This window comes from Erpetoichthys calabaricus, chromosome 3, assembly GCF_900747795.2.
Source record: "Erpetoichthys calabaricus chromosome 3, fErpCal1.3, whole genome shotgun sequence".
Lineage (NCBI taxonomy): Eukaryota > Metazoa > Chordata > Cladistia > Polypteriformes > Polypteridae > Erpetoichthys > Erpetoichthys calabaricus.
Window position 1 is genome coordinate 95,381,380 of NC_041396.2, and position 14,174 is coordinate 95,395,553.

The 14,174-nt window shown below is 36.8% G+C and overlaps 1 protein-coding gene across 2 annotated transcripts in view; it reads right to left on the bottom strand.

Annotated features, from left to right (window-relative positions):
* slc35b2 (solute carrier family 35 member B2) overlaps positions 1-13,822 on the bottom strand; it is a 36,896-nt gene extending 23,074 nt beyond the window's left edge. Inside the window, exons 1-2 of one of the 2 annotated variants that reach the window (XM_028797180.2) lie at positions 13,561-13,822; positions 5,008-5,198 (exon numbers count right to left, since the gene is read on the bottom strand). In XM_028797180.2, coding sequence (XP_028653013.1) covers positions 5,008-5,198; positions 13,561-13,616 — 247 coding nt within the window. In that variant the 5' untranslated portion in view covers positions 13,617-13,822. Of the gene's footprint in view, positions 1-5,007; positions 5,199-13,560 lie in introns of those variants that run through there. The other variant, XM_028797181.2, reaches the window with a different exon arrangement.
* Between the last annotated feature and the right edge of the window lie 352 nt (positions 13,823-14,174).

The following is a 14,174-nucleotide window of genomic DNA, read 5'->3' on the forward strand; positions in this document are numbered from 1 at the left end:
CTTATGATGGGGTGTGAGAAAATCTAGTAAACTAAACATTGATTTTAAGATGAAGTTTAGTTTACAACATTCTACATTAATGACAAAATAAACTAAACTATGAGAATGAAGTGGAAATGTCGAGTTTAATCTCGACATATAAGCGTCGAGAATAAAGTCAACATGTCGGCTTTATTCTCAACAATATAGTTGTTTTTTTTTTTTCTTCACCGTGGCCCTAATACGCTTCCAAGTGTAGTTGGTTTACAAAAAATATTTACTCTTTATTCCTTTTCTAAGACGTGTTCAGTGCAATACAACTTTTAAACAAGCACCTCTGGATATTTTACTAAGTCTAAATGCCTCTTTGGATGGTTGAAAATATGTTGTCAAAATCTTAGTTTAAGTTGTTTGTAAACTTTGTTCAATAAAAAGGCTCTATATTTTGACTGCATCTGTCATGCAAAGCGTTTCCTTCTCTTCATTAGTGCCACCCCCTTGAAAACTATCCTTGAAAACTATTACTTTATGGGGCCATGCAAACCTGTATTAATACTTGTGTGCATATTAAAATGTTTTTTTGTACAATGTACAATTCTCATGACAGTGGAATAGGTTATTCCTAGCCAGTAATTGCAGTGGAAAATGTGGTTAACATCCACTCCTGCATGGGAAAGAAATACCGTCCAACACAGTGAAACCGGTATAATTTTGAAAAATACTGTGATATAGAATTTTGGTCACACTGCCCAGCACTAACGCATCACTCTGATTGTATCTTGATGCTTTCTCATAGAATTCCAGCATGTTGACTATTCAGACATGTTTCCTTTAGACTCAAAGTTGGCATTACCAAGAACATAAATCAATAAAGGTATAAATGAGAAATGGTAGGGCCATAAACATTACAAATAATGCCTATTTTCACTGATATTACTGAAAAAGACATTTGGGGAAACGTCATGAAAAATACATACAGTGCATCCGGAAAGTATTCACAGTGCATCACTTTTTCCACATTTTGTTATGTTACAGCCTTATTCCAAAAAGGATTAAATTCATTTTTTTCCTCAGAATTCTACACACAACACCCCATAATGACAACGTGAAAAAAGTTTACTTGAGATTTTTGCAAATTTATTAAAAATAAAAAAATTGAGAAAGCACATGTACATAAGTATTCACAGCCTTTGCCGTGAAGCTCGAAATTGAGCTCAGGTGCATCCTGTTTCTCCTGATCATCCTTGAGATGTTTCTGCAGCTTAATTGGAGTCCAACTGTGGTAAATTCAGTTGACTGGACATGATTTGGAAAGGCACACACCTGTCTATATAAGGTCCCACAGTTGACAGTTCATGTCAGAGCACAAACCAAGCATGAAGTCAAAGGATTTGTCTGTAGACCTCCGAGACAGGATTTTCTCGAGGCACATATCTGGGGAAGGTTACAGAAAAATTTCTGCTGCTTTGAAGGTCCCAATGAGCACAGTGGCCTCCATCATCAGTAAGTGGAAGAAGTTCGAAACCACCAGGACTCTTCCTAGAACTGGCCGGCCATCTAAACTGAGCGATCGGGGAAGAAGGGCCTTAGTCAGGAAGGTGACCAAGAACCCGATGGCCACTCTGTCAGAGCTCCAGAGGTCCTCTGTGGAGAGAGGAGAACCTTCCAGAAGGACAACCGTCTCTGCAGCAATCCACCAATCAGGCCTGTATGGTTGAGTGGCTAGACGGAAGCCACTCCTTAACAAAAGGCACATGGCAGCCCACCTGGAGTTTGCCATAAGGCACCTGAAGGACTCTCAGACCATGAGAAAGAAAATTCTCTGGTCTGATAAGACAAAGATTGAACTCTTTGGTGTGAATGCCAGGTGTCACGTTTGGAGGAAACCTGGCACAATCCCTACAGTGAAGCATGGTGGTGGCAGCATCATGCTGTGGGGATGTTTTTCAGCGGCAGGAACTGGGAGACTAGTCAGGATAAAGGGAAAGATGACTGCAGCAATGTACAGAGACATCCTGGATGGAAACCTGCTCCAGAGTGCTCTTGACCTCAGACTGGGGCGGCGGTTCATCTTTCAGCAGGACAACGACCCTAAGCACACAGCCAAGATATCAAAGGAGTGGCTGCAGGACAACTCTGTGAATGTCCTTGAGTGGCCCAGCCAGAGCCCAGACTTGAATCCGATTGAACATCTCTGGAGAGATCTTAAAATGGCTGTGCACTGACGCTTCCCATCCAACCTGATGGAGCTTGAGAGGTGCTGCAAAGAGGAATGGGCGAAACTGGCCAAGGATAGGTGTGCCAAGCTTGTGGCATCATATTCAAAAAGACCTAAGGCTGTAATTGCTGCCAAAGGTGTATCGACAAAGTATTGAGCAAAGGCTGTGAATACTTATGTACATGTGATTTCTCAGTTTTTTTATTTTTAATAAATTTGCAAAAACCTCAAGTAAATTTTTTTCATGTTGTCATTATGGGGTGTTGTGTGCAGAATTCTGAGGAAAAAAATTAATTTAATCCATTTTGGAATAAGGCTGTAACATGACAAAAGGTGGAAAAAGTGATGCGCTGTGAATACTTTCTGGATGCACTGTATATTCGATTTTTGATGTGTTTCAATGCTTCTTAACAACAAAGTTAACCAAACGGAATAATAAAATTAATCTGAACTTAAACAAAACTCCACTGTAATATTTATTACAGGCATGGCACTAGGACCATAGAAGGAACTACTGTCAAAAATGATCAGATGCTTTAAAAATGACACATAAAATGTGTCAAGGCTTAATGTTTTCTGGCAACATGCCAGATTTCTAAACACAACTGATTTATATGCAAAAATTTCACCATCCATTTTATTAAAGCAACAACAGCCAACGACACTTTTTTTTGGGGAACTACAGGGTAATAGTATTTTATACTTACCAATGTTATGTACGCATTGCAGTTCAGCATGCTAATTTATGACACCCAATCGAAAGTTTCAGGTTCAAGAATTTTTCTTGTTTTAATCCTTGTTTTATGTATAAAAAAAGTAAATACCAGAAGTTAACTTTTCTTGCTTAAATTTTGAATGACCAGGTGAAACAGGTCTCACAAGTCCCCCACCCTTTTGCCTTTCCTTAAAAAGCTTGTCAACGTATGCAGTTCAAGCTATTCCACTTATTACTGACTTGTCTTAATCGCTTAGGGCGATGTAGCAAGTATGATCAAAGTAATGCAAAGAATTAAAACCACAGCCCTTGGTTTGTTCTCAAGTAAAGCTGAACAGAAGTTATTTGTAAAATGTAAAAAAATCTAAATATGTGAAAAAAGGTCAAAGGAAATTTCACAAGGTACAAACATGATTTTTTCCATTAGTGTTATTTCCCATTAGGACTATGTTTGTGCACGTTTGAAAACAAGCTATACACACAGACAACTTTAGAAGTCTACAGATTTATGAAAATCAGTAATTTTCATTCTTAATATAAAGAAAAAAATCTATAATTTGTTTGTGCAGGCCTTACATATGTTTTAGATAATGTATATAAATAAGGAAAACTCCTCCAGCTCCCAAAAATCAAGCAGTGGGTTTAGGTTAAGGTAACTGCAGTAATATACATATACTGAATATACTGAATATGAGATGCTGTATTTGAGCACAGTGCACTAGGGTGAGAATAGGGGACTATTCAAATAGCATAGCGTCACTTAAAGAAATCTGTATCCTGTATTATACTGCATCCTTTACTTTAATATAGGCTGCCCTAGCCCACTATTTATTTACATGTACTGTTCCTTTTTTTTCTTATGCACTAAAACCACAGAAATCTGAAATAAAAAGGAAGCATAGCAGTGTCTTTACACATGGCTAACAGAATCTGTAAACTCTGCAGGCACTGAACAAGTCAGGAATTAAACCCAGGACTCAGGAGCCACGAGTCAGCAGCAATAACTTCTGTACAGTCCTGTTGCCCCCATTTCTTACTTGTCAAGAAAATAAAATATACAGTGTTCCCTTATTGGCAGTACTTAAGTAAATCTATATAAAGCTCTTGCACTTTATCTAGAAACATGGCTGAAAATTATTCCATACATCTTCTGAAACTATTAATCTCCTAACAACTTCTATAGCGAGAACAATTAATACATATCATCAAAACGAAGTTAATTTGTTTAGTTTTTATTTGTAGTACTAGGGTGTTGTACCATGTTAGCCATTATGAATGTAGAGAAAAGCCAAGCAAAATGACACCTTTTATTGGCTAACTAAAATGATTACAATATGCAAGCTTTCGAGGTAACTCAGGCCCCAGTTGCCTCGAAAGCTTGCATATTGTAATCTTTTTAGTTAGCCAATAAAAGGTGTCATTTTGCTTGGCTTTTCTTTATTTTTTATTGTAGGACTGTTGAGGATTTACTGTTTGATACAAATAATCCAGAACGTGGTAGCAGTATTGCCACACGTGAATTAGTACCACATAAATGGCAGATGTGGAAGAGAGCAACATCAAATAAAAACTCAGGCCATGTCTGATTATGGATTCTGTCAAATATAATTTGTTGTATTTCACATTCATGTATGGTGTATGGCTTTCTTTTGTGCCTTTTTTAATTAAAAGAAAAGCTACACTGAAATGTGCGTGAGAGAGTTTGTGTCTGTCTGTGTTTGTGTACCTTAAACATTTTTTCCTTTTAATTCTATCTGTATTGCTATTACATTAAAGGAGAAAAAACAAATCTGTAGTAGTAGGGTTTTATAACAAGTTAACCATCATGGATGCAATGAGAAGTCAAGCAAAACTACACCTTTTATTGTCTAACTAAAATGACTAGAATATGCAAGCTGTCAAGGCAGCTCAGGACCCTTCTTCAAGCAAGATGTAATCTATTATTTACTTGTTTTCTCCAATCTACATTTTGAGTTATTAGATGCAAAAATTCAACTAGGTACTACATTTAAATATATTTAGAATATAATGTATAAAATCTTAATGTACTGTACAATTAAAATATTTTAATAAATTTGGAATAATGTTTTCTCACCTGTTTCCAAGTAGTTTATTTTCTTAAAGTACTGGATTAAAATGTAGCCAGGAACTATGATTGTAGCATAGCTACCAAGATTTACAAAAAATTTTAAAATCCAGCTATCACTCCAGGATCCCTGCTGCAAGGTTTCCTCTTCTGCAGACTGCACCACTGGAAGGATCATTACCAATAACACAGGCCACAACCTAAAAAGAGATGGGAATTTACATTTCTAACACAACTTCAATTTCTAATACCAATAAACACTGTGCTTCATATTTTGGTTTGTTTAAATAAAAACTAAAAAATGTACATATGAATTAAGAAATGAATAACAACTGGACATCTATAGGCTAGTTGGGTATGCTCTAAGCCTCTGGGTGGTTCGTCATATGGAGGGTGCAGCAATACGCTGTAAAATCAGCATATGCTCCCAACCTCTCTCTATCTCTGTATATTAATTTGAATACGCAAGTCACATATTTAATGGATGGGATCAATGGAACAGCAAAGTGTCTCATGGTTCACAGCAATTCACATTACATACATATTGCCAATTCTACTGTCTCTTTCTTTGTGCTGCCACAAACATACTGTTGAGTGAACTGGTGAAGGCAAACGGTTTATCCAGTTGTATTAATTCTTTTTGTCATGCTATGGTAATAATAGTACCTTATAAACCTGTGAAAATTAATCAAAAAATATCAACAAAATGATAAATCCAGTCCATTTTTCCTGCTGGTTAATTATTGCAGCTGATGTTTATCAGAAATATCCAGGGGTTACAGAAAGAAAAATTCCAGAGACTGAAACTTTGGGTCTGGGTTATTATAAAAACAACAATGACCAAAACAACATGAAAATTAACTTCTGTATTACATAAAAAATTAACACATTTCAATTGCATATTTCAGGTGTTTCCTTTTGATATAACAACATTGGCATATAAATATAACTGGTGGAAAATAAAATAATGTTGCAAAATTTTCAGTTTGTAAACAATTAATACATTTAAAGAGCTTCTGTTCATTTTAACAGGAATAACAATAAACAAATGAGAGTGTAACATAATTGAAGAAAACAACACATATTGAAAAAAACAAATTCAGTAATGTAAATAGCAGCAAAGTAAAGCAACATTTATGTTCTTTAACAAATTAAGTACATTGTCTTATTTTCTCTCTTTTATGACTGGATATATAAAAAAAACCTCCAGCTGATCTAAACAGTCAATCTTCAAAGCATATTTCAGTCCACTGACTATTTTCTTACACAAGTAAGTAAATAACTGAGTAATTGTGAAACACATTCCACGTTCAGCAATAACTGGCAATCCATAATTTTGGTTGTATATACAGCTTTGCACTGATGCAGGTGCAACTATGGTCATTGACACTACTGGCAATACTGATAGAAACTGGAGAGGATAAACAGCTGCCTTGTACAATTGATAAGTGTCATGCTGTAACAGTACCATCTTCCCACTGTAATTGCTTTATTCACTTGCAATTGGGCTGACTGAAAATACAAGCTTCCTAGTGGGATATTTCACATGAATGCTCCCTACAAAGTGGGAACTCTCAGTGAAACAACTGATAGAATATTGTAGTACCCGAAGTCAGAGTTTTGAAATAAGTTTTATTTATTAAATTATTTATATATATATATATATATATATATATATATATATATATATATATATATATATCTATATATAAAAACTAGGTGAGTCAGAAATTAAAATTTGACCAAAAAAAAATTTTGGAGTTACAAGATTCAAGCCTTAATGTGTTTAGTTCACTTATGTAACTTCATGATGTGCACAGCAAGCAGCAAAACAGCAATCTTTCATGTGAAATTCTGGTTGGATTTCTAAACGCAACAATACTGGACTGTCACAATGAAGAACTTTGACATTTCCACACAAGCATTTTGCCAGAAAATTTTAAGCACCAAGGAACAAATCTTACGGAAACAAAGAAGTTAATTTTTACCAGATGCTGATGACCAAGAAGGTAACACCATATCTAAGCATTTTTATTTGTTTATAACTTGCACTGGTGAATTACATTAATACATCAAACACAGAATGCATTTAATACAAATTTTATGGCTGAGCCCACACCTATCTGTTCAAATATAACCTGCCCTCCTGTAGACATGCACACACACTTTCCCTCATAATTAAACACACACACTTGTATTTCTCCCTTGCAGACCCACGCACACAGATCACTGGTCTCTGCAGGCGTACTACCTCAGACTTGATGTTTTATTGCTGCTGTCTTTTAATAAAAATAAAAGAAAGAATAAAAGAAAAAAGAAATTTGCTTACAATCATGATTTATACTGTATTAATTTGGCATATGAGGTTATAGTCAGAGAAGCAGAACAGCATTGACCCTTGGGGTATTGCCATGTGGACGTATCATTTAAGTCAAAATACCAAGATATTTTACACTATCATCAAGTACTTTACATCTTCCGATTCTGCACAAATACTGCTTTTCAGCGATGTTAGCTATGAACAGTACGATGCATTGTGATAATGTGAAAGCAATGTGGAAAAGAGACATATTGTACTTTTTGCTCTTTTCTTTCCAGAACATACCACACAAAAACACATAACCCCTTTAATTATAAAACCGGTAAAAAATACAATTGTCTACTTTATTATGAAACGTTCTACACCTAGGTTGAGGACAAGCAGGTACGGCTTCCTCTTTCTTTCACTAACCTACCACCCCCTTCATCCCTCAACCATTTGCTATGGTCCACTTCCAAGTTTGCGACACAGGAAAATCATCATACTGACAAAAAAAAAAACTCTTTGCTGATATACGTTAACTCAAGAAAAATAAAAGTCAGCAAAATAACTGCCATTTCTAACAAAAAGAACTACTGTTTCAGCTCCAAATGCACAGCATGCAACATTAAAAGAGACTGGTACCACATTACAAATAAAAACTGTACAGTTGAAGCTCTGTGGCTCCAAATATCAAAATGATGGACATGACACCATTCTGGCTATCAAACCCTTATACATAAAGAAGCACCATAGACACATTTTGGTTGTAAACAGTAAACAGTTAAGCAGCAGACAACAGCAGGCTGGTACTTCCTCCTTAGAACTAAGAAAACTAAAACTGTGCCCAAGCAAGCTTGAGTGTAGCTTGGCTTGACACACATGTGGTCTACGAGATTCATTTCTAGCACTTCTGCCATGGAAAAAAAATTTTTGCAAGTATCACTTTTGTAAAAATGTTAGAAATGTTACTCCAAAAATCTAAGAACACGTCTGCCACAAACCATTCCCTGCAAACAAAGAAAACTGCATCATGTTCTGACAGACTGTGGCAGATTGTGATCTCTGACTGGCAAACATTCACACCAAATTAGCCCTTGGATTCATTGAAAAACTTTGGAAAAAAAATCATTAGACCACTCAGAACATAAATGTCTTCAACATTCTAAAGAGGATTGGAACAGTTCATCATTATAAGCCAAGCACGACATCATTTTCACTGCGTATGTAAGTGATTTAGGATTTTTCCAGATGATCAAGAAAAAGCAATGTACCCACAACGCAGTGCAAGTTACAACAACAGATTTTCATTAGGCAGTGAAAACTCATAAGGTTATTACCCCATATAGTGGGGAATTATTCGAATACAAAAACTGGTTGTGAAAGATAATTGAAATTCTATTTCAGAGAAGTTATTACTATATTCAAAAATCCCAAAAATGCAAAGTTTCTTCTTTAAACGTGTAGAAGTGATTTAAATGTTATAAAAGTAGATCATACATTTCTGAAACATCCTGCAAGATGGATGGGTTATAAAATGCTACAAGTTATAAAAATGACCTAGAGAAGACAAAATGTTCACAAGGGAGGTAAACATGGCTAGAAGAGTAAAAATGTGAATTGCCAGCAGTGGAAATGTAATAAAACATTATCATTTAAGCTGTCCCTGTTCAGATATCCACGCTTTCATTTATAGAACATGTTTAAGCCAATGTTAGGGTTGCAAGCATTCCTACACTTTTTATATGATACCAGTAACGGCGCACTGGTATACACTTGACTTCAGCATTCCTAGTTTTCATCCTCTTTCTCTGCACATTTAACATTTGTTTGCTCAGAGGTTGATGTGCTTGTGGCTTCCTGAGCAGCTCTTCTTTTCTCCACTCTAGCGGCCTGCTTCTTCTCTTCTTTTGTCGGCATCTTTTTGTGTTAAAACTGATTAAATCAGTGTTTGTGTTGCAATTACTTAGTACATTTTCCTTCATTTTTCACTTAAGCTGGCACTTGAGGCAGATTGAAGACTTAAGAATGATTTAAGATATGAAGAGGTAGGGGAAGTGACAGCGACGGTGGTAGGGATGAGAACGGCGCCCGCACACATGCGCCACATGGGCTGCCGACAGTTGATTCTACAATAAAATAAAAATAAAAATAACCTTGGAGGTCAATTATCACCCCAAAAGTGGATAGTAGACGTCACGTAGTATATGTGTACTAAATTTCAGGTCAATAGGTGAAACAGTTTGTGAGCTACAGGTGATTTAAAATCCTGGACAGACAAACGAACAGCCACGGTAGCGTATTATATAAGAAGATTTTATAATGAACTAAAAACATGTAATTTTATACAGTACTTTCAGTAAACTTTTTAATTTATATCTAATTTATTATTTTTAGAATTGGAATTAAGTTTGATCTAATTTCCTTTTAAAACATTTTATATACACAAACATAAATATAGTTCCTAGCAAATAAAGGGTATCTCAAAAAATGTATACAGTGATCCCTCGCTATATCGCGCTTCATCTTTCGCGGCTTCACTCCATCGCGGATTTTAAATGTAAGCATATGTGAATATATATCGCAGATTTTTCACTGCTTCGCGGATGTCTGCGGTCTACAGTACGTGTGCTTCCTCAGTTGATTTGCCCATTTGAATTCAAACAAGGGACGCATTTGAATTGAAACAAGGGACGCTATTGGTGGATGGCTGAGAAGCTACCCAATCAGAGCACGCAGTTAAGTTCCTGTGTGCTGCTGATTGGCTCAGCGACGGAGTGCTGCATTAACCAGGAAGTCTAATCTCACTCATTCAGCATTAACGTGCACAAGCGCCAACAGAAGATGCAAATGATTGCAGAAAAGGTAAAAGTTTTGGATATGTTGAAGGAAGGAAACAGCTACACCGCTGCAGGACACCATTACAGCATAAATGAGTCCACGATTCTTTTTATTTAAAAAGGAGGAAAAGCATATAAGATCTACGGCCGCAGTGTCTTTTAACCAGGGCGCAAAATGAGTTGCAAGTGGACGTGATAAGGCAGTAGTCTGGATGGAATCTGCTTTAGGGATTTGGATTGAAGAATGATGGAAGAAGAACAACGGCGGTGCTAAACAGTCGCCTGAAGAGGCTCCTTTAGAAGAGCTGTAACGCTCTCCTTTGTTGTGCAGTAAAATTAAACTCATCGTTATCGGACAAGTCGTAATGTCATTGTTGGCGAGTAACCATAATTAATTATTTACGTACAGTACTTATTACATGTACATAGTTTAGTGTCACTGTACACACATTTTACTGTATACAATTATTCTTGCGTTGTACGTATTTATTGCTGGTGGCCTGTCTGTCGTAATGGCTGTAACATATGTGATATCGGAGACGCTTCATATCTTTAAAATAATATTTAGGTTTTACTGTATATAAACTGTGTTTACATACATAATTTCAACGAATCTTACATAATAGCTAAGAGAATACAAAGGGTTTATGCTGTATAATTGTGCGTGAAATGTTTGTAATAGTGTGGGAGAGTTTATAAGGGCTTAAAATATATAAAAATAACCATATAAACATATGGTTTCTACTTCGCGGATTTTCTTATTTCGCGGGTGGCTCTGGAACACAACCCCCGCGATGGAGGAGGGATTACTGTACACACTTTCAATGATTATAAATACAATGCTTATTAAGACAACACTGCAACTGGTGCAATTTATTTGAACTTGAGGTAAGAATCTGTCATGCCACACACTCAAGACGAGTTTGGAGATGAAGACAAGTTTTATTTCCAGCAGGACAAAGCACCGCCCTATTACCATCATGATGTGAGGGCCTACCTTTACTAAAATCTGCCAAACAACTGGACTTGGTGAAGAGGTAGTCCTAATTACATAACAGTCAGAGCCTGAGTCAGGATTGGGGTTAACACCAAGGAGGTTAAGGATGTTTTTGTTTTGTTATTTATTTATTTTTTGGCTATTACAGGCCAAGTCCACCAAGTTTATTCTACTAAGACAAAGACAACTTGATTCACAATAAACATGCGCTTATCATTCAGTTGCAAAGATGGCCAAGGTATACAAATAAAGCTATATGTCCTGACTGCCAAGAAATTCTTGTCTATTTTCAACAAGGGATGAAGCAGTGCCTTGAGGCCCAGAAAAGTCCAACCTCGCCAAATAGTTAACTATATGAATAGCTTAGTATATATAAAAAAAACACTGCAAAGAGGTTTTACATTTAATAGTGCAAGGGGACTGATGGACTAGCTCCCTATCCAAGGATTGTCCCTACCATGTGCCCATTGAGTGCTGGTCCACCATCCAGCCCTGGATAAGCATATTAAGAAAATGAATGGATTATCAGTGGCAGAATATCACAGATAATAATAATAATTCATTACATTTATATAGCGCTTTTCTCAGTACTCAGATGGTAACATGTCAGACTGTAAGTCCATAAACTTGGTGTTAAGAGTTCCACCTGTGTCTTTTTTACATCATGATCTTATTTATATTTACAAAATAATATGCAGAGGAATGCTTAACAAAACTACACAAGTGACCTCAAAAATGTTTGTTTACTACTATTAAAAGTAGCTCTTATACCATACCATTTTCTAAGCCTCTTTAAATCTGAGCAGGGTTGCCGGGGACTGAAACCTATCCCAATAAGCATTGGGCACAAGGCAGGATCAATCCTTGGATAGGGTGTCCATCGAAGGGTGAACACACTCACACGGGCAATTTAGCATCTCCAATCCACCTAACCTGCATGTCTTTTGACTGTGGGAAGAACCCCACAGAGACATAGTGAGAGCATGCAAACTCCAAAGCTCTTCTCTTAGTCACACTGTTCAGCCTTTACTACTATCCGCTTCTTATGTATGAAGACATGCATTTACTTGGTGGTATTTTATTGTTTGGAAGGATAAAATCTTTTGATTCCCTTTGACTTTTCAATTAACCTCTGTATTCTGTTATTTAAATTGATTACCTTATGAAATCAATACCAATGCCATCTTCCACTATGATGTAATGTTCTTTTTTAGTTCACATGTCTAACTACCTACTGCACAAATATTTAATTCAGAGTTTTAAATTATCACACCCTGTTCATAAGGTTGGCATTAGTAAATTTCTATGTTTATTTGTTCTATCAAGTTCAACTGAGTTAATCACTCAGTAAGAAAAACGAAATGGCTTGATATACAATATGCACAGCACACACACACACACACAAGGTTGCCGGTTCGAATCCCCGTCACTGCCATAAGAGATCCTACTCTGCTGGGCCCTTGAGCAAGACCCTTAACCTGTAATTGCTCCAGGGGCGCTGTACAATGGCTGACCCTGCGCTCTGACCCCAAGGGGTATGCGAAAACTAACAAATTCCTAATACGAGAAATCGTATAAGGCGAAATAAAGAACAAAAAAAAAATATATAAAGCTCATAAACAGAAGGCTTTCTTTAAACATATTCACACACTCCAAAGACCAGAAATCAAAACATACAGTGCTTTTTACAGCTTAAGCTGTCTCTAATTCAAAGAAGTTTTGACAATCTTGCACATTTGGACAGAAGCATAAACATGGAGTTTAACGCTCTCACATCTATAAACACGCACTTCTGGAAACATATGGTGTTGCACCAGGAAAAAAAAAACTATATTAAGCAGTACTGACTCATAACAAAAATATTTGGATTTATATATACTAATGGCGCTAGCTACTAAAGTCAGTGACCTAAGACCTGTGTGCATACTGGGTCCGCGCACAAGACCAACTTTTAAACTGTGCTTTTTGTCCAACGTGCAGAAAAACATCAGTCATTATAAGGTATTCGTCCACCTCTGTAATTTGGATAGAAGAAATGTACAGTACATGCCTAAGCAAGGCGATTACAAATTGCAGGGCTTTCTGGTACTCTTCTTTTTTACTCTTTTCTTTTACTGTAGACAAGGGGCGTATTCATTCCCCGCTTAATCCAATTCTATAACAGAGGGAAACCGGATTCCGTCCCTCACTACCGGGTACAAAAAGAGAACCATTCCCGGACGGGGCGCCACATTTACATTACAATTTTTTCAATGAACCACATATGTTTTTACAAAGTGAAGTACACTCTCGACTTATTCCGGAGAATTTTCCGTGATATAAACAGAAAAAATACTAAGTGATTTAGTAGGGTTACGTAATGCGTAAAACATAACTCACGGTAACTAACCATCCAAAATAAAGTTGAAATATTACTAGGAACATACCTCCACTTCCATAATAATGTGCGTTTCATTCCTATTTTTATATCTTTGCTGGTCATATCTGTAATTTTGCTTGTTGTCTTGGTGCGGGGAAAGTGAAAATATTGCTAAACATTTACTATTTTAGTTACAGGGAAAAGAAAAGAAAAAAAGCTACGTCGCTGTGCAGACCAACATCTCACTTTTCCCGATTCCGCGATTCCATCCTCCAGCTCGCCTTTTTTTTTTCACGAACAGGAAATTCAGGTGGCAGTGCCAACAAGTAGCTCGCGAAGCGGAGCTTTAGCGGAATGAGAAACAATTTCACTATCTCCATCTGCTGGCAGGAGGGAGAGAATGTTCTCGCTGAAGCGTTAATCCGCGTTTCCTCTTTCAACTGAATCTGTTCATTGATTTCACGACAGGGAGAAAGATCCAACCCGACCCGACCCGACCCGACCCAATAGTTAATGCGCGGAATTACCGTGAAAGGAGCGCCGGTGTTCTGACGATTTGTCCTACTTTGTCGAAGTATCCTACCGTAGTTTATTTCGACAGATATATCTATCGATTGGTGCTACCTTATCGAAACATCCTACCTTTATAATGCATATGGGTAGATCATCTCGATGGGGTAA